Genomic DNA, 26967 nt, shown 5'->3' on the forward strand with positions numbered 1-26967 from the left:
GCAGGCGGCAGTGCGGGTGAAATAAAAAAAAAGCCCATGTAAGAGTGGCTCTTAAGAGAGACGGGATCGACCCAAGGCGCCCAAGGCGGAACTAACAGAGACCCCCTGCAAGGCGGTCATGAAAATGAAGAAACGACGAGGCAAAGACAAGGAAACGTCAGATTCTAGGGGAGTAGGCGGGTCATGACTGGCATAGCCTGAGAATGAGGTCGAGGGCAGGGCGGGAAGTGGATTTGGATTAGCACCGGCTCCAGATGAGGAAAAGAGATTGAAAAGCAAACAATGCCAGCCTTGCGGCAAAGCCTCAGACACTGAAGATTCGCAGGGCAAGGAGAAAAAAAAGTAATATTTACTAAGAGGAAATGCGGCCCGATATGAAAGCCAGAGGCAGAAGAAATAAGAAAGGTAACACACCCCCAAGGGAGGTGGGAGCCCGTAGGCAAGAAAGACACTCGACAAACTATAGAGAGAACGGAACCCTGGTTGATCTACGGAAAAACTGGTGACCTCGATCCGGGGCGTCAACGGTGCCGAGGGGCCCGCCCGCTGTATTACAATAGACCATTGTGACAATTATAGCAGCGCCTGGGGCAGTGATAGTGAGTGCTTTTTATGGGCCTTCGCGAAACCTGGAGGAATCTGCTTGGTGGCCCTGGAATAAAAAAAAAAATTAAAGTACATGAGCAGTCCCTTGGACATCATGAGGAGAATAAAAGGGGTGGAGGAGCTGCCTCATAATTATTTATGTGAGAGGAGCATCATCGGGGTGTACAGCATGCGACAGGGTAGGACCACCTGTGAGCGGCCAATAGAGGGCCAGTGCAGTGGGTTGAAACATGCATGGGTGGGTGGACAGGGGTCTACTTGCCCAGGCATACCCTGGATGGCTGCGAAAACACCAAGAGTATGATGGACAGATACAAAGAAGACAATGCACTAAAAATGAACGAATCTTTTGCCGTCTGTATGCTAGAAGATGTAGATCTTATTGAAAATCACTGCAAACTGCCATCGACTTTTTATCCGAAAATGGTACGTTTTCTCTGACAGCAGTCCTCAGTGTCTCTGCCGCCCAAGCCGCAAGAGAGTCTCACCTTCTGTGCTCGACGCACCCACCTCTCCTGCCTGGCAGGCTCCCTCGCAGGCTCCCTGGCAGGCTCACTCAAGGGACCCTTCACAAATTGTGTTTAAAAATACAATCCCGTCAAGCGGGGGTTCATTCGAAATCTCACTTTTTTTAAAAAGTCTATTTATTATTTCTTCTCCTCCCAGCCAAGCCATCCCCAAACTTCCTCTCTCGGCTCCTATCCCTCCCGGGCGATCCACTGGGGGGAAGCTTAGCCCACTCTGCTTGCGCAACCGTTGCTGCCCTCCAACTTTGTCGCCGTCCTTGCCTGTTTTGTGGCCTCCTCATGCAACAACACCCGTCCACGGCCACCAGCAGTGGCTGCGGTGCCGCCAATTTGCTTTACCGATTTTTCCGTTTGTCTCTCGAGTTTAAATCGATTTGCGACCCTCATCATTGCTGCGCTATCTCTAATTAAGGCTATCCCTAATTCTTGTGTTTGTGCTTGTCGGTCCCACGCCCTCGCGCTCACCCCCTGGAAGCCTGTTCGGGCAACGGAGCCTCTTTGTGTTTACAGTCGCACTCCCCTGACACACACTAACACCACTCACACACATCAACCACCATGGAGGTCCACGCCGAGATCGATTCTCTCAAGAGCGAGATCGCCGCTCTCAGAGCTGACATTGGGCTTTTGCAGAGCGACCACGATGCGCTCTATCGTAAAGTCGCCAGCTTCGAGGCTTCCAACAAGCATCGCAACTTGCAAAGGCTTCGGCCTCCTTCACGGCACTTGCCGCCAGCCGACGACCCGCCATTGATTCTCGACTCGTACTTTGACGACTCGATCAAGGCTTATTTTGCTAGCGAGGCCACTTCTGTGGGCCAGAAACCTGCCCAGAACGCTCCTTCTGGCGACTCCCTCGTTGCCATCCAAGAACGTACTCGCCAGGGCGCATACGCTCTTTTGGAAAGCATCCACAGATTTGGCGGCATCACCGCGTTTCCCATCAATGACGTTTTGTACGACTCTTCTGAGGATGCTTTGCTAGGCTTGCGCTTCGATGTGCTATCACATTCATCAAACGCTTTCCTACCGTCGCACTATGTGATCTTACGAAGAATATTGCTCAAGGATCAGCGCACCCATTGGCAAGTCTTTCGTTACACAACTCCCGCTTACATCTCCTTGGATGCTTGTAAGCATCATTTGCAAGACCCTGATGAATCTAGGGGGCTACGTAAGTTTTGCGAGCACATCAGAGACGCTTTGGTTGCAACTCAGTTTAAGCACGATACGATAAAGCACATTTGCCTGCTCAGTTACACTGACTTTGGCCTGGATACCTCTGATGCCATTCCACTCGCATTGAAGGAGATTGATCTCCAATGCCGTCGTATCGTCTTATCTTTGGCGAAATACTCCATAGAGCTACATCTCACGAGCACAGCCATCGAGTCAGTGAGTTCAACACTTCCAGAAGCGGCTGCATTTCACTTGACTGCCTTACTTACAAACGCTACGATTGACACTCTCAAAACTGCATTCTCCTCAGCATTGATATATCTTCGTGAGGAAAACATCATATAGCATCTACAACCGCATACTGCATCATAATAAAATCAAAAACTTTGTCGTCTCTATTTGCAATTTACAGACAGCGCTCATCGTCCACCTCACTAACCCTACAAAGTTTGGTGGATGCCACGACTGCCTAGTTGCTGACATTAAAAGGCATTGCCAAAGCCGGCGCCAGTAGGCTGGTAGCCCAAACCTGTATTGTTCATCCCCAATGGACCGTTGGTGATCATCAATGGTTGTCCAGTGGTCTGCTCTTCATCATCCTTGTTAGCAGCTTTTCTCTTTTCCAAGTCTTCATGCACTTCATTCAATTTTCTTTGGTTCTCGTAAGTAATGGAGATCTCGAATGGCTTGATGAAATCGCTTAAGTTGTGCAACCAAGCCAACTCAAGAACATAATCGTATTCAATCAAGCCATAAGCACTGTATAAGAGAGCAACGAAGCCCTCATGGTTACCAGTCTCAACAAAGTAATCCAAAAGCTCGTGGGCAAGCTTGGTAGACTTTGAGATTGCAACAGTCTTGATCAAATCGGCCCACAATTTGTCATTCTTCAAGATCTGAATAGCTTTCGCAAACTTCTTATTCTTGGTGTATAATGTGGCAGAAATTTGACGGAAAAATATAAGACTGTGATTCTCCAATCTTTCCGCTAAGTCCAAGGAATTAAACCTGTTACTAGTCTGAGACTCAATGGCAGAGCGTAAAGACTTGTGATCTTCTTCTTCGATCAAAAGGTCATGATATGCGCCATTGACAATCGAGTTGTTCTTATCAAGGACTGAAATCAAAAATGGTTTGATCAATGGCAAGTTGTCCGACTTGACGAACATTCTGACAACTCTTGGAAGATCGAGTTTTGGAATCAACACAGACATCAAGTCAACCAAAAGTGTTGGGTTCTCCTTCAAGTAGAAGTTGATAGCTTTGTAGTAGATTTCCAAGTTTGAAACCTTCACTATGATTTCCTTCAATGAGGAATGGTCAAAGGCAACTTCAGACTTGTCCATCATGGTCAAAGCAGCATTGTCCCATTCTTCGTAGTGACAGTACAAGAAGATCAATTCAGGGTAAAGATGGGCAGCTTCACAGGCCGTCAAAACCTTAGGAATGTTGATACGGGACCAGAACAATTTCAAGTGCTCCATGACCTTCTCAGGCTTGTATTTGGTGTAGAGAATGGCAAGTTCCGTGAACATACCCATATGAGCTCTTTCTAAGCCCAAACCGCTTTCAAAAAGGGCTATTACCTCATCAAAGTATCCATTGAACTCGTAAGTCTTCACCAACTCTGGCAACTCTTCAGCATCAATTATCAAATTCAAGCCACAAATTTGGGCCAATCTAAACTCCTTGTTTTCGATACAAGCGCTGTTGACTTGTTTCCAAACCTGAGTATTCGAAGCTTTTCTAGCACAGTCAACTGCAGCCTGGTAGTCTTCCAAATACACCAATGTGGTAGCCAACTTTGAGTACTTTGAAATGTTCGAGTATAAGATCTTGGCGGCATTGTAGTTTTTGGCTTCGAACAACTTGTCACCAATATCCTCCAACACAGCGACATTAGGACCTGCGACAAACTTCTCAATGTCAGATAATCTGTTAGCATTCGCATAACAGTTAATCAATGCGTTGTCGATGATCGGCTCTCTCAAAGTCTCCCTAGCCATATCCAAGAATGGGACTAATTCGTCTTCCTTACCAGCGCGTTCGGCAATCTCAATAACTTGTTCAAAATTCTGTGGGTTCTTAGACTTGATGTAGGAGTCAATGGCCTCCGGAATTCTCAACCCATTCAATTGAGCAGTACCCAATTGGTACCACAATTCAGGTGTGTCGTACTTCTCAGCATACTGTTCACCTCTGTCAAGCGACATGATGTCTTCAACCAACACTTTCATAGCATCGGTTCTTTGTTCAAACTTATCGTAAATTTCAAAAGCCTCTTCGAGCAAGTCATTGTCAATACACAAGGGAGCAATCTCATTAGGATCAAATTTATCAAGCTTTTCAATGTAGTTGGCCACGCGCGATGGATCGGCTTTGATGGCAGTTAAGAGTAACAAACCTTGCAATGAAGTGTTGTCGTTGAAAGGAGATGGCTCCAAAATAATCTTCTCCAAGAGTTCGATTAATTCTTGTGGCAAGTCATTCTCCATGAAAGCTTTGACAGTGATGGAAATTGCTTCAGGGTCGCTCAATTCTGGGATACCAGTTGAGACAACCTGATCAATCAACAGTCTTCTGTGTTCATTTTCGGGTCTCAACACCTTGGCCCATAAATCGAAGTCAGACTTAGCCAACAAATATCTCGCCTGATACTTATACATCTTGTTCTCGTTGGTGATATTGATTAACTCGTCGTCATTTCCACCCTTTGAGTAAGCAATGTAGGCCAAGTAAGGATCACGCTTCTCACAGTATCTACCGACAGACAAGGTGTCGTACTGGTCGTTCTCCTGCAAGAACTTCTCTGGGCTATTATTGGAGTCAATGTAAATCTTTGCCAATGTGTTGTAAACTTCTTGATCAGTGGAGCCACCCTCCAAAGTCTTCTCCAAAAATGGAAGCAAGATCTTCAATCTATTTCTCTTCTCGACCTCTTCAACCAACTCTTTGAGCGGCACTCTGCCCAAGACAGACATCAATAAGTTTTTGATGATATTTTCATCACAGTCAACGTCTAACAAACCAGCAATAACTTGTGGCGTGTTCGCAGAGTTGACTTGCTGTACATAAACCTCAATAAACTTGAAGTACTTGTTTTTGTACAAGTATAAGATCAAATCATGAACAAAGTTAAATCTGTCACAAACAATGATTAAAGGTAATTGGTCCTCCAAATTAGCTTCCTTCAAAAAGTTTTTCACCTTCTCGCCGTTGTAAACATTGTTGTCTCTGACAACTCTTTCGATTTCCTTTGTCTGGTTCAACTTGCTTGCAGCTTCAATATACTTGTAAACCACATCTGGATCCTGAGTCAAATTGACAATAGATGACAAGTAGTAGTACTTACCCTCATTGGACTTGTAGGTTTCAAAAAGCTTGATCAAGTTAAGAGGACCAAGAAGATCAGAGTACTTGGTGGCGACCTGAATGACGATCTGCAAGTTCTGTTGTAAATTGTTGGACATCAATTCGTTCAAACAGGCCATCGATTGCTGAACATTCAACTGACCAAAGTAAGATACCAACCAGTCAGCAGGCAACACATTTGTGTGAACTATCACTCTTTTAATATCCTTCAAGTCATCGTAGTGTTCCAAAGCCCTCTGGAAAAGACCTGACTTTTCACATAACTTACCAATGCTTGGCTTATCGTAATGACTGAACATTTGATTACCCAAGATGGCATCAGCGACCTGAGGAGCGTGTAACAAATTGATCTCCAATACCTTTGTTTGCAAGTGACCCTCAGAGGGAGTATCGTTTTTGAGTGCATCTAACAAGAAAGCGGTACCTTGCTGAATGTAATTCTGGGAGAAGAAGAGATCGGCAATGTTCTCAATGTTCAAGTTGGCGTCACCATTAGCCAATAAGGAAACAGCGAACTCGCTAGCCTTGTCAGGACTGACCCGAACCAAGTTTTGGATCAAGTTAGTATAGTCAGGGTTGTAGCCAACTTTTTGGCAGTAAGGAAGAATCTTTTCGAACTGACCCAATTCAGCCAAACATGAAACAACCTTGATATTGACGTTCGCACGGACGTAAACAGCCAAAGCCAAAGCTGTGTCGTAAGACTTGACGATGTCACCCAACTCTTCACTTGAGGTTAACTTGTCTTCCTTCAACCACTTCTCAAACAAAGGCTTACGGTCTTGCTGCAAGACGGGCTTGGCAAGCTCGATAGACTCGTATTTGTTGAGAGTACCTCTGTCCAACAAAGTGGAGAAATATTGCAAAATTGGAGAGATCTGGCCTGGCTGAGGGGTGATGTGTTTCAATCTGTTGATAGTGTCCTGTGTTCTCAATTGCTCGGAGGATGCAGCGACCTTCGCTGCGTTGCTGTAGTCACCTTGGCTCAAGTAGTTCTGAAATTGCTGCTGGAACAAATTCTCTGCGCCAGGGAAGCCACCACGAGAAGAAAGAGACAATGCCAAAGGTACGTCAGACAACTTCTCCAACACGTAAGGGATGATCTTGTCCTTAGCCACTTCAACAGCCAAAACTTGACCAGACTTGTTGATGGTGATGATACCAGTGCCTTGGTTGTATGGAGCCGCAGTGAAGACGGGTTCTGCAGTGATTCTGTTGACAAATAAGTTGGAGCCAGTCTCAATGTCATATAAGTGAATGAAGCCGTACTTGGTCAAGATATAGATGATTCCGTACTTGTTGGATGCCTGCAACGAGATAGGGAAATCATTTGTAGCATCTGGAGGAAAGAAAATGTCGACCGTCTTTTTAGGGAAAGGCGGGTTACCCTCGGCATGATCAATCTCAATGATGTGCATGTTGCCCTGGCCAGAGGCATTCTTGTTACCAATGCAGAACACCTTGGTGGGGTGAGGAGCACCACTCAACTGGATCTGGGCAAAGCGAGACACATGGCCCTCAATGGCTTGCGACACACCTCTGGCTTTAGAAAATAACTGAATGTGGCCAGCAATTCTGCCATCCTCCTGGGCAATGCCCGTCACGGCAAACCAATTTAGATCAGGCTCTGCAACAAAGTTTATAATTTGGCAGCTGTTAAGTGTGTGGTGTCTGTCAGTAAGTTTTACAGGCCCGTCGTTCGTGCCGTCAAAAATATTCCACGTGTATATGGTGGAAGCGGTGACGAGACCCAACACTTCATCGGTCAACCATTTCCAAAGCACCACAGGCTGGTCTAGCGTGTGAGACTTCAATCTCTGCTTGGTTCCCAAATTGAAAACTTGCAACGCTGTGCCGTTGGCCCTCAAAGCAATCACGTTCTCCTTTGGGTGCATAATAGCATTGTCTGCTGTCATGTTTTTACGGGTTACATCGTAATTGTTTTCAGCATCAATGATCGCCACGGTGTTACCCTGTGGACCCTGTTCACGAACGCAGATGTAGTGGTCGGATTCAAGGGTGGTGGATTTAAAATCAAGCGACAGCTGCTGAATGCCCAATTGGGTCAACTGAGCCAATTGGGTAAAATTGATTGGTATGTCCGACATTCTTGAGTTTTTTAGGTTTCAATCGAGGACTACACGAGACTCGCTGCAGGGTAGGGTTGTAGAAGGACTCGTGTAGGGGAATTGGCCTAAAATTGGACAGTAGCAAGAAGAAAGGTGGAATCTGATTTCGTAGTTTTGTTAGTGTGAGGTGGCCTCGTTGGATTATGTAATCAGAGGCACGGGTGTGGGAGGCCCCATGGTATATAATATCCTGTTCCGCCGAAAGAAAGAAAAAAGTAAAGAGTTTAAAGTAAATAAGGCAATTATAAGTTTACTGTCGCTTAGATGAAAGAGGAACGTCTTGCTATCGAAAGTGAATGCAGAAAACAGAGAGAACGTTGCTTTAGCTATTCTCGCGGCACCCACGGCAGCCCGGGGCCGATCTGGTAAGTAAGGCACTATCTGGGGCACAAAGATTCTATCACTTGAAAGAGAAATATTTCATTGAATTATTAAAGTTTCGTGATGTGGTGTCTCCTTGCGCGATGTTGACAGCTTTACTGGTAATGTATCATCGGTCTTGTTGTGAATTCCAGTCCATGGATAAACCAAGCATCGGAATTTTACTACCTTCTTCACTAAATCTACAATTACCTCGTATCAATTCACCAAACGGAAGTTCAATGGATTCAGGTGGACAGATCAAGCAAATCAAGAAGGCACTTGGCTACCAATGGTACCATTGATGCATGTTCTTAATGTGAACCCAATCTTGGTCATACTATGCTAAATGGGCGGCTGCACAGATGTCAAAACATCCTCCACTAGGGGATTAGTGAAGCCAGTAGTAGAGTGTGCATCCGTAGTTTGTGTATTCTTCGCCAAGTAATTCTCCACGTACCTCCATTCACTTCCGAACCAGTCACCTGTGAGCATTGAAATTTCCATCTTTTTTCTGTAATCGTCTGATTCTCCTTCACCGTTGAAAAGAGGATTTGTTTCCCAATCTACGAGCCAATAGGCTACTTTTCGAAAGGCAACCTTGATGAGTGCTGGAGTCACAAACAAAGGGCCATCCTGAGGAGTATCCTTTACAAAAGTGAGTGCTTTAGCAAGGACCATGACATTCTCTTGTGCCAGCAACGGCGGCCTGGCGGTTAGTGGAGCTAGAGAACATAATCTATGAGACCTGGTGAACACAAACAACGAATGGGCATACTCTTCCACGGTAGCCTTCACAAAAACCGTTGAAAGTCGACGTCTTGCCTGCAATATGTCGTCAACGGTGCATTGATGGTTGTACGTATCATTAGCAATAGGGATGTATAGCTGGGAGAAAAAAAAACGGCTTTTGATTTGGGGGTTGATGGCTGGCATCTTATTTCCGTTCCGAATAACAGGAATCAAAGCAAACAACAGGGGCTTATAAACGATGTGCTTTCCAAATTTGAGCGGTTCATTCTCCATGTTTCTCGAGGCAACCTTGTCAAATCGAGAAAGCTGATTTAAGACTCGTAGAAGGCTTCCTTTTTTTTCAAAATCCAAGTGAACGCATTCTAAGTTTTTCAATATGACAAAGTTGTATAAGCTACCGTCTTCCTTAACCATGCAATCAGTGATACCATCAAACTGAGCATCTAAAGCTAGTAGATCGACTTCCACGATGTCATTTATGTCATAATTAACATGAGCAGCAGTTCGTATAAGATCAACAGCATCGTCATAGTCTGTAGTCTGTATAACAAGATTCCTCTGGGAAATGAGGGATACCTGTAGTGCTAACCCTACGTTATTCATAAGCCGTAGGGAAGATCGTTTCTAGGTGGGTGATTAAATATCGCACCCAAAATGGTAAGCGATTCTCAAACGCGATAGAATAAAGGTACGGGGTTTCCACTCTATTCTTCAACAGACATTCAAGGCATTAGAGGGTCATGGGCACTTCAGTATTGCCACTTCCGTACCAACTCAAAAATCGTATGAGAAAATAAAATCCCTTATATAAGTATCGGTTTTAATACATTCCCGGGCTGTGCGAGTGATCTCTTTTGTACTTCAGCCATGACTATTTCATGAATTCACTGTCGTCCTTTGATGTTCATCATTTGTCTTATAGGTGAGATTCGTCACATTGCCACCCTCAAGCTCTTAGGACACTCAAGCATTGCCGAAAATAGTCAAGGTCCCCTTTTTTATCGTCTAGTAAGGGAAGCTATGTCAGTGTTTTGGCTCTTCGATGAACCAAGGTGAGCTTCAACTTATAATGTCCCATTTTTTGGATTTTTGAGCAGGTTTTGGTAGTATGACATGCTTGCGTATAGGCACTCCTGCTTCGTCTCAAAAACATCCAGTCCGAGATAGTTTAGTGGCTAGAATTACCGCTTGTCGCGTGGTAGACCGGGGTTCAATTCCCCGTCTCGGAGCATATTCAACTGCGCAAGTGGTTTAGTGGTAAAATCCAACGTTGCCATCGTTGGGCCCCCGGTTCGATTCCGGGCTTGCGCAACTTTTTTTAAAATCTCGTATGCCTCAATTACCGCTGCAGTATGTTTTCCTTTCGCCAACGCCTGCTGATCGCATCAACGATAAAGCTATGAAATGTTCTGGAAGTCATTTGCTATATAATTATCGTTCAGTTTCTCTCAGTTTCCGTTTTTACTGTATTTCTACTTCATCCTTGACGACATTCGACAAAAGGGACACCATAGATCCAATCTCTGCCAAAAAGGGCAGGTGCGACATTGCCTAAGGCATTTGTAAACATGTATAGGAAAAAAAGGCGTCACAGAAAAAAGCTCATTTTTAGAAACATCATACAAAGTCACTTGATTCAATCACCTCCATTTCTTTCTTACAATTTTTTTTACAACTTCGAAACTCCTGAGATTGTTAGCATCATAGCTTCAACCAACACATTCCAACTTCCCACAGCTTTCAGCCACAACCTAGTCACATCTTTATCACAGCCCCCATTATGTCGTTTGTGACAAAAACCATAGTGGGCAGCTTAATCCCGAATAAAAGAGATGATGATATGCCTGCTGCTACCACAGAAAAGGCTTCCAAGTCGGGAGACATGCCTTCGATGTCTTCTGGAGGTATGCCTTCGATCTCGTCCTCAAGTGAGCTGTTTTCAACTCCCTCGGTGACGGTTCCCCCCAGTAATCATAATCCATACATCCACAGGGAAACCCGACTCACAGGTACGGTTTTCATTGCAGTTGGCAGTGTTGTGGGTGCCATAATATTAGCATTTGTTTTGTTTCACCTCATAAGATCGATTCGTGCCTCGATGTTAGCGAAAAAGTCATTCAGAAATGAGAAGACCATGTATGAGAGGTACGACCGAAACAATCATATGTTCAGAAATTCTGTGGGCTCCTCGAGCACGCAATTGCTCAACAACGAGTATCATGGCTCCGTGACGAAGATTCCACTAATGTCGACAAAATCGATCTATGATGGGGACGCCTCCACGCTTCACATGTCAGAGACACCTTACGCTACATCACACCACGATCTCACGAGTATGTTCGTATCTCCAACTAAAGAGGTGATGACTCATGGCAGGAGCCGTTCTGTGACGAATATTCTCGGAGGCACGAACCTCTCTTTGCGTAACAACGAGCCAACGCCGGCCATCAACAGGCACTCGCAAGTGATCCCCAACATGTACTTGAGTCCTGGCTTTAACAACAGTGAGTACTCTTTGCTGGACCATGTCGGTGAAGGCGGCAATTCAGGTAAGTCCTCGTCCAACTCTCCCGATAACAGTCCAAACCCTAGGGCCAAGAGGAAGACAATTCCAAGTACTTACTTGGAGGATCTCATTGACAAGTAATGAGGGTTAGACCTGTGGTGAGCATAAATAGCATTTATACCTAAAAGTTTCTCATTGGCTTGCATTCGTGTACGTATCTGCCTGCCCGTATTCACGGTGGTCGATTTTTCGCACCCATTGATTTGAGTCAACATCAATGATGCATGGTGTTAAACTACACACCAGAGAATTCTCTTGTTCCCTTAAGAGATGTCATAAAATTGACTGGCGCAAAGAATTTGATTCACTCCGAATCAACGAAGTCAAGCCTCTTCCCCAGAGAGAGATCGTGGAGCTACCGAGACAAGCAATGAAGCCCAAAAGTGATATCGCCATTGACAACCTGAAGACTCCTCTTGTCCTAGTTCATGGCCTCTTTGGATCAAAGCAGAACTACACTTCGGTTGGTAGACATATTGCAAGTCTCACGGGACGAGAAGTATTTGGTCTTGATATGAGGAACCATGGGTCTGCTCCGCACGCTGCTCCACACAATTACATAACTATGGCCCGTGACACGATCAACCATCTTGAGAAGAGCATAAAGCAGCCTGTTGTTTTGGCGGGACATCTGATGGGAGCCAAAGTGTCCATGTTGGTAAGTTTGATTCGTCCTGAGCTTGTGGAGAAGCTTATAGTAATTGACAACAGCCCGGCGTCACAAAGTCTCGATGAGCAGTTCTACAGAGATCTTCTTGGATTATGCCATTTGGAAAGAGACAAGAGCTTGCCTAAGTTGCAAAAATCAGTGATGGCGCTTAAAATGGACAAGATGTTGAGTAAATATGAAAATGACAAGTTGGTGCGGTTGTTTCTCCTATCCAATTTGATAAGGAGGCAGTCGAGGAACGATAACCTGCCTATCAAGTTTCGCGTACCAGTGCTTAACTTCCTCAAAGATGATGTTCTCCGTGAGTTGGGCCAGTGGCCACCTGAAGTGGAACACTTGACTTTTGATAAGCCCGTCAAAGTGATGAAAGCAGAACACTCATCTTTCATCACGCAAGAGTCTCTCGACAGTCACTTCCCGAAGTACTTTCCCAACAGAGATGTTTCGGTGTACAATTGTGGCCACTGGCTCGTGAGCGAAATGCCAGAGAGATTTGTCAAAGAGACGGTCGAATTTTTGGAGTTGAAGTGAGCTTCGAAGTCATGTTAGAATATGGATCTCAGCTGAATGCCTCACTATAGGTGCTCCGCTGGATGCGAAATACCTATAGATTCATATTTTGAGCTATTCGATTGTGAGGGTTATTGAACGATGAAAAGCTTATTAGTGCTTGTGTAATTTGCTTGCTTCCATCTACTACACATTAGCAACATATATAGAGAGAGGTGGCTTTAGACACTCATACACATATGATAGAACGAGGAACTCCTTTTCCCAGTCGGTAGACATGAAATTCCTCACATCTAGGGATTATGTTCAATAAATCTGCTGTCGTGACATGAAAGACATCAAATGCATCTTTCATTCTTTGCACCAATTCAAGTGAGATGTATTTTGGGGCTCGCATATTTTTCTGAATGCGTACGGGATGAGCATGTTCACGCGATTACATAATCAGCGCTCAAGGTTGGCAAAGTGTATATAAAGAAGGATGCCTGCGCATTTTCCCACTTCTCCATCAGTTGCAACCAAACTTAAATCCACATAGGGCCATACATAAATAACAGAGAAGCAAAATGTCGGACTTTGCGCCCACGTCTTCCAATCCAGGTGAAGACTTGTCGTTGCCGAAGGCAACAGTGCAAAAAATCGTAAGCGAGATTTTGCCCAAAGATATCGCAATTTCCAAGGAAGCAAGAGAGGCCATTACCGAGTGCAGCATAGAGTTTATCATGATATTGTCGACGCAGCTGAACGATATAGCGGAAAAGGAAGCGAAGAAAACAATTGCCAGTGATCACGTCATTAAAGCGTTGAAGGAGTTGGGCTTCCACAACTATCTTGATATCATCAACAGAGTTTTAGATGAACACAAGGAGTTGTTGAAGGGCAAAGAAAAGAAAAACAACAAGTTCCTCAACTCAGGGTTGACGGAAGAGGAACTTTTGAAGCAGCAGGAGGAGTTGTTTAAGAAGTCTAGGGCCCGTTTGCAAGGGAACGGGTCGCCGGGGGCACAGGAAATCAAGCAGGAAAACTAAGGAAAATGTGGAAGTGTAAGTAATGAAAGAGACTTGAGGTTTTCACGACCTTGATCTCGTGTATATTAATCTGGCATCAGAAAGCAAAAGATAACGACTGACGGAATGGCGACGAATTGATGTATATTACATGGTATCTATGGTACAAAATGCGTAGTGTTATGCTAAGGATGGACGGGAATCAGCGATAGCAAGAAAGCATGCCTCATCCAAGAATCAACTCGTAAAGAATAATCAAGGTGTTTATGAAAATCAAAGGGAGCCTTAACAATGTTCGAATGGCACTTATTAACGTGATAAGTCTTGTCTTGATTGACTGGTCGCTTCCATTAGTCTGTATTCCGTACGGTTGCTGAAATTGATTGGGTGCTGCACTGCTCCAGCCGATTCTTTTGAGAAATCTATCTTCACTGAGAACTGCAATGCCGTTGACACTAAGGATGATCACATATAAGAGCTTGCCCAAGCCAAACATGATGGGAAATTGAGTTGGTGAGAAGTGGGAAAAAGGTTAAGTGTTGAATTCCCTATGTGTGAGGAAATCCATACAGGATTCACCTTTCATAGGCGTCGCAAACACACACCGTGAAATCTGATGTTTAGTATGACACGGTACATATATATATTCTAAAGTGAGCATTCATTCACCAATTGACCTCTAACTTTTATTGTTTGACCAGTGGCAAATATTAATATACGGTTTTCATTTGGATGGCACCCAATGGGATCCTGAGAAGCCAGCCACAAACCTTCGCTAGATTACGAAAACCTTTAGAAGTTTTCACTGAAATGGCATGCCATTCTCTTGACAGTGACCACTCGTCAGATCTCTTTTTTTTTCACTCACTTCCCTGTTATATTACCGTCAGTATTAATACTGAGGCACAGTTGATATAGCGAATGGCAGCAAAATCTTGGACAGCAAAGGTCTATCGCAAAAAGTAAACATAGCAAACAAAAATGTTTGGGTGATCATAAATGCGGACGATTTTCATAAATATATAGCAAAGGGATTTCAAGATGACATTCTAGATTTGCGTTTGTGCTTCCTGTTCTCGCACACGTCAAATTGTTGCAAATAACGTGTTGATATCTCTCCATACACGGCATCAACTGCAACATTACTACTATAAGCAAAAAAACAGGCCCTGTCCCAAATAAGACTAAGGAGCAATCATGCGACCCTTGAAATCAGTCAGATAAACTGAAGCTTTGTCCATCTATAGGTCACCTAAATCCTATTTGGTGATGAAGAGACATCTACGAATACACCCCATCATCAGTGTAGGAATCGCGTAAACTTTGGTTCGTTTATAACAACAAAGGTAGATCCTACATTAAGTGCTAGTTGTTATCAAAACTCAACGCCCATTGTAGAGAACTAAGCATGTGTGCAGTGAGGCTGTAACTACCACCGTTCACACGCTGAGACCGGCACCTTGATGGGTGCGAAAGAGCGCTAACCCTCTGTTTCGAGGAAAGACCAAGCCAGCATTAAATGATGGATTTGCATTTTTTGCAAAATTAATTAAAGATGTACTTCTCCTTGGTTCACGGTACCACTCTTTGTGAACTGTGGCCTGTAAATTCCAGGCAGATGGTATTCGCACGCATACGACTTTCTGGTGGTTTTTTTTTTTTTCTACTCATTCTCAATCCACCTCTTATAGACTACCATCTCTACTAGTATGGACAAGGAAACGCTTCTCAAATCCTTGGCTGGCACTCTCGATGCAAATCCTGAGACCAGAAAGGGAAGCGAGAAACAGTTACGCTACTTCGAGGAGCAGCAGGGCTTCACGGCTTACTTACTTGATCTCATCGCAGACTCCAACATCAGTCTCGGAGTCCAGACCTCGGCTGCAATCTTTTTCAAAAACAGAGTTGCCCATTTCTGGGTTGTTCCTGACCTGAAACCAGCAACTGCAAGGTATATTCAAGCACAAGAGAAGAATGTGATCAAGCAAAAGTTGGTGGAAGTTTTGAGTCAAAAGTATAAGAATACTCAATTGAGAGTCCAACTTTCCACTGCCATTAGCAGCATTCTCAACGCCGAGAAATGGGACGATCTCACGAACATCATACCTAAATTAATTTCTGATACCTCGAACATCGATCATGTATTCACTGGGTTGATTTGTTTGTTCGAGTACACTAAGAACTATCGTTATTCACATGAGGGTAATAGAAATATCGTTCTCGAAGAGGTGGCAGAAACCATTTTCCCTCTTTTGGAAAGTTTGACGGAGAGCTTGATGAACAACGATTCAAATGTCTCTGATGAAATGTTATACTTGGTCTTCAAGATATTCAAATATACCACTTACTCAACATTGCCAACATACCTTGCGAACCCATCAAAATTGGGAACGTGGTGCAACCTTCATATTATGCTCATAAACAAACCATTGCCTGATACGGTTGCAAGATTGGAGCCTTCAGAAAGGGCTTCTGCGCCCCGCGTCAAGGCAGTCAAGTGGTGCTTTGGTAACTTGCATAGACTCTTGTTCCGCCATGGTGGAGGAGTCAGTACTCCAAAAAAGGATTCAGAATTCGCAACCACATTCTTGAACAATTTCGTTCCCGAGATTCTAAATGTGTATTGGCAAATTATTGAAAAGTGGTCTTCCAAGTCTTTGTGGTTGTCTGAAGCTTCGTTATACCACTTAATCGCTTTCTTGGAGATGGTCATAGAAACTCCAGATTTCCCACTAATTGAGGAGAAATTGGACGCTATCATCAGGCATATCCTCTTGCCTACTTTGAATGCTAACAAGGACACTATAGAGTTGTACGAAGACGATCCGGAGGAGTATATTCGAAAATTTTTCGAACTCAGCAGAGACAACACCACGTCTGACACGGCATCCATCAATTTCTTGTTCAGATTGTCCTCGACAAAGTTTTCTAAGACCGGCGCGACAATCCTCAACATTATCAATGAGATCTTTCAGAAGAGATCTGGTGATAAGGAGAACTTGGAATATGCTTGCCAGACTGAAGGTGCTCTTCGGATTTTGGCAACCATTTCTCTTAAACTCAACAAAGACCTGAGCCCAGTGAAGGGCCAAGTGGATCAGCTCTTACAGTCCTTCGTATTGCCAGAGCTTTCACAATCTGTAATTGCTCGTTACCCATGGCTCACCGCAAGGGCCTGTGATACCATCGCTATGTTTCTGCATAAGTTTCTGGATCAAAAAATTTTGCAAGACATCTTTCAGGCAATTGTCTTCTGCTTCCAGCAACAGGACCACTTCCCCATTCAGTTGACTGCAGTGGATGCATTGAAAACATTGGTCGAGGAAGACGTTGTCGCTGCTCAAGTTGCTGACCAAGCGCCCCAATTGATGGGTGTATTGCTTGATATGTCGAAGAACTTCGAGAGTGACATTTTGAACACAGTAATGGACGTTTTTGTCGAAAAGTTTGCAGCTAATCTAGAGCCTTACGCCAATGAGCTTTCCATACGTCTAGTCGAGCAGTTCCTCAAATTAGCTCACGAAATCTTGGAGCAGTCTACACTGAGTGGCAACATCAATGTTGACAAGGAGTATTCCGCTGCCGGTATATTGAACACTTTGACCTCTTTGGTTGTCTCAATGAGTGCTTCTCCTCAAGTATCAAGCAATCTTGAGCTTATTCTTAAAGACATGATTAAATTCATCTTGGAGAACTCGATGGCTCTGTTTTTAAGCGAAGTCATGGAAATGTTGGAGTCAATCCTTCTTAGCACCAATCAGATGTCGCCTACAATGTGGGAGCTCTATCAAACGGTTATTTCATGCTTTGATACGTATGCAGAGGATTTCTTCGACACCTTCCAGCCATTTTTGGAAGGTGTGGTATTATATGCTTTTGCTGACGAATCGATCACGGTAGACAATGCTAACGTGCAATGTTTGTTCAATGTGTGTTTCCGGATGCTTACGGGAGACATGGTTGATCCAGTTTTCGCTCACCAAGCATTTGAGCTTATTGAATTTTCCATCTTAACGTTGCACAAGAGATTCATTCCGTTCTTGCCACAATTCTTACCAGAAATCTTTAAAATTTACCAGTCATTGGAAGCTCAAGAGGCCTTTGATGGCTACATGTTGCATTATTTGTCTGTCTTGAAAATCTTTTTTGCGTGCTTCTGTGTTGAAGCGACTGGCACATTGGAAATCATGAAGCAACACGAAATCACTAAATCCTTTTTCTCTATGTGGGTCAAATATAGTGACGATTTTAGGAGTGTTTATGGTTGCAAATTACAAATTCTCGCGGCACTTTCGATTCTTTTGGACGCTCCATTGGATTTACTACCTACAGAGGATTTGGTTGGCGAGGTTGTTGACCTCCTCTTTTCGAATTTGGAGACTTTGCCACATGCCATCAAGGCTAGACAAGATATTATTGATAAAGAGAGTGGAGCTCGTGGGACTAGCAAAGATTTTAATGGAGGAGATGACGACGACGACGAAGATGAAGACTATTACGCAGAGGATTTGGAAGCAGATGAGGCAGAGCTTGAGGCTCTTAAACAAACACCTCTCGACAACATCAATTCTTTCCAAATATTTGCAGAGAAGATCACCCAAATTCAAGAGCAGGACCTATCGAGATACCAAGCCGTTTTTGGCAACTTGGATGCTTCGCAAAAAGAGATTGCCAACAGGATTGTGCAAATCAGTCAAAGGCGTATTTGAGCAAGCAATTAAAAATAGCAAGAATGAACATAATAACGTAATTTGCATCAATTCTACAAATTGTTTTGAGACCTCTCCTTGAATATCTGTGTGTGTACTGCATGACATCAGAGGGCAAATTAGGTACTACAGCAGTGCACTACATTAGATCACCAAGAGCAATTTTTCTGGAGATAGAAGGGGCATCATTATGTTTTCAGGATTCGGATCGGGCTTCTTTGGGGGCCAGAACTTTTCCCCAGTCAATATGAAGTTTGAAGATTACTTCAGATGCTATCCAATAGCTATGATGCCAGACAACGTACGCAAAGATGATGCCAACTTTGGCGGCAAGATCTTTCTCCCACCTTCGGCTTTGAATAAGCTCACAATGTTGCATATCAGATACCCAATGTTGTTTGAGTTGACAAATGAAGCGGCGAATATCAAAACTCACAGTGGTGTGTTGGAATTTGTTGCAGAGGAAGGTAGAGTGTACATCCCTCAATGGATGATGACCACGCTTAAGTTACAGCCTGGATCGTTGGTTAAGATCGCAAATCATGATTTGCCTAATGGTAGATTTACAAAGCTCGAGCCGCAGTCAGTGGACTTCCTCGAGATATCTGATCCTAAGGCAGTGTTAGAGAATGCTTTGCGAAAGTTTTCGACATTAACAGTGGACGATATCATAGAAATTGACTATAATGATACAAGATATGGTATCAAGGTTCTAGAAGCCAAACCTGAGTCAGAATCGAGAGGTATCTGTGTAGTTGAAACAGATTTAGAGACAGAGTTTGCGCCCCCTGTTGGATATGTGGAGCCCGAGTACAAGCCAAAATCAGTTAAGCCATCTACGACACCAATCGATCCATCAAGCGTGAAAAAGAGTGCTGGCGCAGGCACCATGGCACAATCTATCAACTATGCAAATATTGTGGCGAACGCAAGCAAAACCAATTATAAAGGTACTGGACAGAAGCTTTCCGGTAAGGCTACTGGCACCGAGGATAAAAAAATCAGCATTGATGACTTGAATCCTGACATTCCTCCTGTTCCTTTGCATTTGCCATCTAACAAAATATTCTTGGGATGGCCCGTCACATTGCCCACCCCAGTAGAATCGGAGAATGAGCAATCAGCCCCTAAGTCATTTTCTGGCGAGGGAAAGTCACTAAGACAGAGCAAGAAGCGGTCCAACAAAGTCAAAGAGCACCCACCATTGAAAAACCATTCTCGTAGTCCAGACTACATCGAGATTGACGATTAGGAAATGTCTATTTATTTTACAATGAACAGCAAAATGAAGTGCCATTCTGGCAATGAACAAGGTGTCACTACTCTGTGGTAGAAGGAAGGAAGACGTCGTTGCCTTGCTCCACAGCTCTCTTGGTGTGGTAAACAATGTCATCAGACTCCCATGGGTATGCGATCCAGACATCCGGGACAGTTCTGGCGGCAAAGTAGTTTCCTGTCTTCATGATATCATCGGGTAAATCGGCCTTCTTCTTTTTGTCCTTGTCGTGAAGAACAAAGATACCAAACTTGGTGTCTTCTGGGTTGGCACCCTTGACCTTTGCCTGTTCCGCCACGTCCTTCTTCAACTCAGACACAGCATAGTGTAAGGTAGTTCTAGTGTCGTCAACCTCATCAATGATCAAGATGTTTTTGTTGACCAAGTCGACCTTTGACTGGGCGTAGTCGATCCACTGGGTTCTCACAACTTGAGTACCGACTTTCTCGGCCTGGGAGCCAACAGTGTCGATGTCCTCATAGAGAGACAAAATGATAGCCATGATTCTTATGTTTGGCTGGCCTGGCTCTTTCAAGAAAGTTCTCAACATACGAGCTGGAATGAACCCACCGCCGCCGATTGCGATGATCAAGTCAGGCTTGAACTGCTTGATCTTTTCGGAAGTCTCCTGACATAACTGGTGGATGTTGTTGTACGTGATGTACATCTTGGTGGCTTCGACGTCGGCGTTGTCCATTTTCTCTGATGTTCAACAAGTAGTTCTCTTGAGAGGGGCGAAAAAGAGCCTGCTCAGGTTAGGGATGAGCTGAGATGAGGAAGATAAGAGGAAATAGTATGCCGCGATTTTTTTTTTTTCTTCTTCAATCCGATGCACTTGAAGACACGATCAATAGAAGGAATAAATTGGCAATAGGGAGGGCCTCTTGATCAAAAGTAAAGTTGGTCGAGCTTGCGCCAATCATAGTTCTTTTACGTAAAAAGGGTTATGGACTATCTCCTTACGTGGCTCCGAGGGTGCCCCGCGGGATTCGCAAGCTGAGGATTTTCGCAGTCATACTCTGACAAGATTACACGAGGAAAAGTGATTACAACACTTTGATTGGGTATAGTCTAGATATGTGTTTAGCTTGTCAAATGGGTAAGCGGAAGATTTTCCAACAAAAGGTTGTGGACGTATGTATTTCCAAAAGAATCACAGCTGTAGTCTTTTGTCCTCTGTTTCTGGTGGTGAGGGTATCAGTACACTAACTCAAATCAATGAAGACCACAAAAAAAAACTCGAGTTTAATAACCATATTAATTATGAGTCGTTCGTTTTCATTCAATCCTCTGAGTCCAATGTTACAATATCAAATTGTGAGTTGAAATGCACATCGTTCCTCTTTTTATCCTCCTTCTTACATTTACGTATTCTCAAAAAGTCAACGAACAAACAAGTTAACTGGTGTGACGTATTTATTAAGGAGCTCTGGCCCTTCCACAAACCGGTCCTGCTTACTGAAGCCAGCTCGGACACTTGGTCCATTATGCTGTGCAGGTGTGGGTCCTCTCCATTGCCACTTTAGGCGATTGCAAAAAGACACCTCATGGAGGCAAAATAGAAAGGTCGAGTTTGCAAACAAATAGATCAAAAATTGGTATCTTTACAAACTTGAACAGCTCCACCTTAAAAAATGCTTTCAAAACATACCCTTAGTCCGACTCTCACCTCTCCCACCTTCGTAATACCTCTTCCACCTTCCCCACTGTTTTTCCACTTTGAGGTAGTGCACACTGCTGGACACTACGTATAGACAACGAATTGGAAAATGCTCGATCCATCTTTCTTCTTCATAATTTTCCTCGTATACCCCAATGAAGTTGATTGCCGTCCTCTGTCTTTTATGGAGCTCGCTCTCGCTTGCTGCAATCGTGGGCATCGATCTTGGCCACCAGTACACAAAGGCCATAATGGTGGCCCCGGGCTTGTCCTTTGACATTGTGGCCACCGACGAAGGGAAGAGAAAAGATTTGAATGCCATTTCGTTGAGGCCGCACGTGGAAAAGGGCGAGTTGATTGACGCAGACAGAGTGTTTGGCTCAAAGATTGGCTCCCTTTGCTCGAGGTTTCCGGAATCCTGTGCTGCCAATATCAAGGCTCTTTTGGGTAAGTCAATCGACGACAAGACAGTAAATGAGTATCTTGAACGTCATCACGGTGTGAAGTTGGCTGCTAATAAGGTGAGAAACAACAGTGTCAGCTTGAAGTTGGGTGATGCTGCGAGCTCGTTTGAGTTCCCTGTGGAGGAGCTCATGGCCATGACTCTAAACGAATTGAAGGATAGAGTGATTTCGGAATTGAAAAACCATCCACAAGCTAAGGCAATTGCCGAGGACGTTGCTGTTTCCATCGCTCCTTACGCTTCTCAGGCGGTTAGAAATGCCTACTTGGATGCTGTCCAGTTGGCCAACTACTCCACTGTGTTGGGTCTCGTTGACGAGGGCACGGCAGTGGCCAGAGGCTACATCGCCAGCAGAAAAGTTGCTGATGAGGATCTTAACAACCAGACAGTGCACCACGTCATCTATGACTCTGGTGCAGGGTCTACTACTGCCACGTTGTTCTCTTATACCTTGTTTGAAAACCATACCATCGCCTTGGACATCCAAAGCGTTGGTTATGATGACTCCTTTGGTGGTGAATTGTTGACAAAGTCTGTCTACGATCTTTTGTTCACGAGATATTTGGAGGAGTTCAAGTTGCCAAAGAAGCATTCCTTGTCACCAAAGTTAGCTTCCAGACTTACCGAAGCAGCAGAGAAAGCAAAAATCATTTTGTCTGCTAACACAGAATACAAAGTTCACTTAGAAAACTTTCCAGATGACAGGGACTTCAAGACTGTCATCACCAGAGAAGAATTTGAGAATGCTAATGCTGACATCAAGAAGAGAGTCGCTGACCCCATTATTGAGGCATTGAAGAATAGTCCCTCTGGTCCTAAATCAGTAGACGACATCAAGTCAGTAATCTTGAATGGTGGTTCTACAAGAGTACCTTTTGTTCAAAGAGCATTATCCGATTTCTTGGGTACTGAAGATAAGCTCGCCAAAACTGTGAATGCAGATGAGGCTTGTGCTTTGGGAACAACCGTAAGAGGTTACGAGTTGAAGATGATTACGTCAAATCCGTATAATATTTTGTTGACTGACAGAATCTTCAGTGATTTCGAATTGTCTGTTGATGGTGCACCTTATGAGCCTATCTTCCCAAGAGGATCTCCAGCTTCATCTACCGTTAAGAAGTCATTGGGTCCAGTGAGCAAGAAGACTAAGTCTGTTGGCCTTCTTGAAAACGGAAAACTCTTCAAGACATACTCTCTCGAAAACACTTTGAGCAAGGCAAAGACTCTCAACTGCAAGTTGCCTGAGGTATTCGGTGTTTTCGAAGTTGATCAGAACAAGATTTTTTCCTTGAGCTCTCTTACAGTTGAATGCCTGAAAGTGGAAGAGGAAGAGACTACGACTTCAGAGGACCCCACAGAAGAAACTTCATCTAGAGGCGCCAATGCTACTACTCCTAAGAAATCAAAGTCACCAGTCAAAGTGTCTCTCATAGTTCCAGATGCCAAATTCTCTACACTTCATCCCCTTTCCAAGAATGAGCGCAGAACAAGCGCAGACAGATTGGCCCAATTGAAGAAAAAGGACCACGAAAAGGTTAAGTTCGCCGAGACAAAGAACTTGGCAGAGAGTGTGTGTTACGACTTACGCTCATACTTGGAGGATCATCACGATGACCTTCGTAGTGAATTGGGTATTGACAGGGTTGAGAAATTTGAGACAATCATCGGTGAAACCCTCGAATGGTTAGACTACGAGAGTGATCAGGCAACTGTGGAACAGCTCAAGGAAAAATACGAAGAGGTGTCTGAGTACAAGAAAGAGGCAGAGAATGCCGTCAACATGCTCACAGCCGATTTGTCTCTTGAGACAATAAAAAAATTGCATGAGGAAGGTAAGGAAATATCTACGATGGTAGAAACCTACTTGCTTGAGTATGAGAGCCAACTTAAGGAGGTTAGAAGTAGGTACGAAAAGGCTGGATTCGACTTTGACGTTGAAGATGACAAGATTATGAAGAAGCTTTATGGAAGTGGAACCAGTGAGGGCACGAAGTTGGATGCTCATTACAAAGAATTCAAAGAGGCTTTGAAAGCTCTCTCCAATACCTTGGGCTTGTCAAAGAGTGCATTCAACAAGAAAAATAAGAAGGAATTATTTGATGAAGTTGAGAAGGTGAAGGGCTTGATAATGAAAATGATTGAGGATGTCTTACCGCTCCAACTGAACCACGAGAAGCGTTTAGAATATTTATTGTCTAAGCTCGATACGAAGACAAAGCAGAAAGAGCAAAAGGAAGCGAAGAAGAAGGCCAAGGAGGCCGAGGCCTCCAAAAAGGCAGCTGAAACCACGGAATCTGAAACCTCCGTGACTGAGGCTTCTTCTGAGACCGCAACTACAGATGTGGAGTCCCAACAAGTCGATCTGTCTGAGGCGACTAAGGAAGTGCACGATGAATTGTAATCTTATATCGATAAAGACCTTCGCTAATAAAAAAAAATATGGAACTGAATTATGAACTCAGTATTATTCTTAATAATCTAAAGCTACCTTAGTTTACATCTTATGCGCATTCTGTAGTAGCATCTGCATTGAAGAATTAGATGCGAATCGCATCTTAGAACTTAGCCAACCCTCACACGCCATGCTGAACTACAGGGACACCTATAAAATGGGTGATTATTCCAGCTACGTCCCAACAGGGAGTGGTAATTCAGAATCAAGGGGGAAGGGATTTCGAGAAAGAGAGCGTGACTCGAGAGCAGGAGACCCACGAGATAGAGATCCTAGACGAGACAGCTACAGGGATGGAGCTAGAAACGCAAATGGCCGCGGCAAGTTCGACAGAGACCATAGAACCTTTCGTGACAGACAAAATACCTTTCGAGACGGCAGATACGACGATAGCTACAGACCAAGGCAAAGGAACGAGCGAAACGGTGCGAGAATTCAAGGTGGAAGGCATCACGAAGAAGATGGTGACCCAGACGCAAATCTTACCAAGGAGCAGAAGATAGAGAAGTATGAGCGGAAGCTTTCATCGCTTATGATTTATCCAATCATTGAGAAGTATCCACTTATAGGCTCGCAGTGGGGAGTGAAACCTAAGGGTCTTGAAAATGTCACTGCTCAGCGTGCAAAGCTTTCAGGCTTATTCCCTCTACCGGGTGCTCCTCGTACGGCAGAGGATGCCAAGATTGGAGACCTCATTAAAGATAAATCGTCAGAGTCAGGTGTGCTAACTGCTACCTCGAAAATTGATCCTCTTGACTCTCGCAACTCCTGTATTGTTCTTGTCAAGGGATTGGACTTTCATACAGTCGACCATTTGAAGGTAGCGGATGTTTTTGATCAATTTCTAAGATCTGTTGATTTAGAAGGCACATCCTTGAATATGAATTATGAAAAAGCCAGGAAAACCAAAGATGAGTCGACTCTCATCATTGAGTTCAAAACCAGCACTGCTGCAACACTAGCTCTCGCATTGAATGGCAAAGCGATACCTGCAAAGTCCGTTGCTCATGAAGACGCTCGCCATGTGTCTGGAGATTTGAGATTAAATCTTTCTCGTCCTGGTGAGTATGTGGTACAATGCCTTCCTCCCTACAAAGCTGGCGACTACGAGGTGAAAGACGAAGTGACTGATAGCCCAAGAAAGTTGACAATTCAAATTGACAAAGCAGTCACAGACTCTCAACTTCAAGACGCTTTAGCAAGAATAGCGCCATTACGAGCTTTCAAGCTCTTACGAGAGGTAGGAACGAAGGAATCCGTGGGTCTTGCATTTGTCGAGTTCTACGTTGATCCTATCAAATTTCCCAAGACGTTTGATGCTATTAAATCATTATTGCAATTTGCCGAAGCTGCACGTAAGTTACCAGTTGTGAAAGCCGTTTCGTTTTCATGCATTGAGGTTTCTGATCTGGGTGACGTCAAAACCAGCATACAAGATTGCCCAATTGAGCTCAAAACATTGAGGTCATTGGTACGCAATGATTATGTTCAGTATCATGCGAAGCTGAAAGTCGTTCAGATCATCAATGCTGTCACCGCTAATGATCTCTTCGACGATACAAATTTCAGATTTATTCATCATGACATCAAAGAGGAGGCGGAAGCTTACGGCAAAGTTATCTCGCTACGCATTCCTCGACCACCCCATGATTATACACCAGGGATGCAGCATGTTACCCAACCAGGCCTTGGTAAAGTGTATGTCGAGTTTGAGGACGAGAAGGCTGCTTTGAATGCTATAATGGGTCTATCAGGACGCTCGTATAATGACAGAACAGTTATATGTGCATTTTATAGTCATGAGGACTATTTGTGTGGTCTACTATGACCGTCTGTGGGATTTTTCATACGCGCCAAATAATCCTTCAACTCTCGGGGTACCAGTGGATCAAAGCCGTGTCTCACAATGAGATCGTATAACTCTTTTGGAAGCTCGGGTACAAAACTCAAACTCAACTTGATTATATCATTTTCTCTTAGTGGAGGGAAATTACGCAACAACTTCATGGGTTGCGGGGATCGGAGAAGTGCTGATCTGCTCATGATAAGTTGTGCCACAACAAAAAGTATGTTCATGTGGGTTCCGTACGCAAAAAGGAAGTCCCAAAGTTTCATCACAGAATCGAGCGACGGAGTGCAAGCACACAACGTTAGAACAGAAGGAAACGCATATATCTCTGCTTTGAGGAATTTAGAGTCCAAGAACTCACTCAATACCGGGTCAACTATACGAAGCACGACATCAACAAGGCTCAAACCAGCATGAACACCATCAAGATTTGCCGTCACGTATAAAGGAAGCTGCTCATTGACCAAGTGATGTAGCAAAGCAAAAGCTTGGGGCTCACTTCTGTGACACGAATATAAAATTGGTGCCAATAGAACATTCATTCCTTGGACGTAGCCAACCTTATTGTCTGGTCTTGATATGGCTACTGCCAGTAAGATTCTAGTTAACGACTCTTCGCTTACTTTGGAGTGGAACCTCTTATCGTTCATAAGTGTCCTGAAAGTATCGTTTTTTATCTTGCGGTACAACTCTGGAGAAAGCTTTCTTGGTATTTCGGATAGAAGCTTGACGTACTTGTTGACTGGGAAAACTGGAACCCTACATAAGATACACCACACATGGGATCTATACGGGCATTGGTCGTAGTCTTCAGGTGTTGATAGCCCCTCAATAAGGATCATATAGCGTAGCTGTGAAAGACTTGTATCCAAAATTATT

General features: G+C 44.0%; 11 protein-coding genes and 2 non-coding genes across 13 annotated transcripts; 10 read left to right on the plus strand and 3 right to left on the minus strand. All coding sequences in view use genetic code 12, as the record gives it.

Annotated features, from left to right (window-relative positions):
* Positions 1 to 1691: 1691 nt before the first annotated feature.
* Positions 1692 to 2657, plus strand: CTF5 (Ctf5p; the record flags this gene model as incomplete). The annotated part of the gene is made up of 1 exon (XM_029035141.1): positions 1692 to 2657. The coding sequence occupies one exon, from the start codon at positions 1692 to 1694 to the stop codon at positions 2655 to 2657; it is 966 nt and encodes a 321-aa protein (XP_028890383.1).
* A 137-nt stretch (positions 2658 to 2794) lies between these two features.
* Positions 2795 to 7792, minus strand: CHC1 (clathrin heavy chain; the record flags this gene model as incomplete). The annotated part of the gene is made up of 1 exon (XM_029035142.2): positions 2795 to 7792. The coding sequence occupies one exon, from the start codon at positions 7790 to 7792 to the stop codon at positions 2795 to 2797; it is 4998 nt and encodes a 1665-aa protein (XP_028890384.1).
* A 726-nt stretch (positions 7793 to 8518) lies between these two features.
* CJI96_0001606 (uncharacterized protein) lies at positions 8519 to 9529 on the minus strand (the record flags this gene model as incomplete). Its single annotated transcript, XM_029035143.2, has 1 exon — positions 8519 to 9529. The coding sequence occupies one exon, from the start codon at positions 9527 to 9529 to the stop codon at positions 8519 to 8521; it is 1011 nt and encodes a 336-aa protein (XP_028890385.2).
* Positions 9530 to 10083: 554 nt separating this feature from the next.
* CJI96_0001607 lies at positions 10084 to 10155 on the plus strand. Its single transcript has one exon. It is a non-coding gene; the product is annotated as a tRNA-Asp (tRNA).
* An 11-nt stretch (positions 10156 to 10166) lies between these two features.
* CJI96_0001608 lies at positions 10167 to 10237 on the plus strand. The gene has a single exon. It is a non-coding gene; the product is annotated as a tRNA-Gly (tRNA).
* Positions 10238 to 10706: 469 nt separating this feature from the next.
* On the plus strand, positions 10707 to 11573 carry CJI96_0001609 (uncharacterized protein; the record flags this gene model as incomplete). The annotated part of the gene is made up of 1 exon (XM_029035144.1): positions 10707 to 11573. The coding sequence occupies one exon, from the start codon at positions 10707 to 10709 to the stop codon at positions 11571 to 11573; it is 867 nt and encodes a 288-aa protein (XP_028890386.1).
* A 139-nt stretch (positions 11574 to 11712) lies between these two features.
* Positions 11713 to 12693, plus strand: CJI96_0001610 (putative hydrolase; the record flags this gene model as incomplete). The annotated part of the gene is made up of 1 exon (XM_029035145.2): positions 11713 to 12693. One exon carries the CDS (start codon positions 11713 to 11715, stop codon positions 12691 to 12693), a length of 981 nt encoding a protein of 326 aa, XP_028890387.2.
* Positions 12694 to 13238: 545 nt separating this feature from the next.
* On the plus strand, positions 13239 to 13700 carry NCB2 (negative cofactor 2 transcription regulator complex subunit NCB2; the record flags this gene model as incomplete). Its single annotated transcript, XM_029035146.1, has 1 exon — positions 13239 to 13700. The coding sequence occupies one exon, from the start codon at positions 13239 to 13241 to the stop codon at positions 13698 to 13700; it is 462 nt and encodes a 153-aa protein (XP_028890388.1).
* Positions 13701 to 15388: 1688 nt separating this feature from the next.
* On the plus strand, positions 15389 to 18388 carry CJI96_0001612 (uncharacterized protein; the record flags this gene model as incomplete). Its single annotated transcript, XM_029035147.2, has 1 exon — positions 15389 to 18388. The coding sequence occupies one exon, from the start codon at positions 15389 to 15391 to the stop codon at positions 18386 to 18388; it is 3000 nt and encodes a 999-aa protein (XP_028890389.2).
* A 190-nt stretch (positions 18389 to 18578) lies between these two features.
* On the plus strand, positions 18579 to 19640 carry CJI96_0001613 (polyubiquitin-binding protein UFD1; the record flags this gene model as incomplete). The annotated part of the gene is made up of 1 exon (XM_029035148.2): positions 18579 to 19640. The coding sequence occupies one exon, from the start codon at positions 18579 to 18581 to the stop codon at positions 19638 to 19640; it is 1062 nt and encodes a 353-aa protein (XP_028890390.2).
* Positions 19641 to 19707: 67 nt separating this feature from the next.
* On the minus strand, positions 19708 to 20361 carry HPT1 (hypoxanthine phosphoribosyltransferase; the record flags this gene model as incomplete). Its single annotated transcript, XM_029035149.1, has 1 exon — positions 19708 to 20361. One exon carries the CDS (start codon positions 20359 to 20361, stop codon positions 19708 to 19710), a length of 654 nt encoding a protein of 217 aa, XP_028890391.1.
* A 1118-nt stretch (positions 20362 to 21479) lies between these two features.
* On the plus strand, positions 21480 to 24188 carry LHS1 (Hsp70 family chaperone LHS1; the record flags this gene model as incomplete). Its single annotated transcript, XM_029035150.2, has 1 exon — positions 21480 to 24188. One exon carries the CDS (start codon positions 21480 to 21482, stop codon positions 24186 to 24188), a length of 2709 nt encoding a protein of 902 aa, XP_028890392.2.
* Positions 24189 to 24396: 208 nt separating this feature from the next.
* Positions 24397 to 26067, plus strand: CJI96_0001616 (uncharacterized protein; the record flags this gene model as incomplete). The annotated part of the gene is made up of 1 exon (XM_029035151.2): positions 24397 to 26067. The coding sequence occupies one exon, from the start codon at positions 24397 to 24399 to the stop codon at positions 26065 to 26067; it is 1671 nt and encodes a 556-aa protein (XP_028890393.2).
* Between the last annotated feature and the right edge of the window lie 900 nt (positions 26068 to 26967).

The sequence above is a fragment of the Candidozyma auris genome, chromosome 2 (assembly GCF_003013715.1).
Source record: "Candidozyma auris chromosome 2, complete sequence".
Classification (NCBI taxonomy): domain Eukaryota; kingdom Fungi; phylum Ascomycota; class Pichiomycetes; order Serinales; family Metschnikowiaceae; genus Candidozyma; species Candidozyma auris.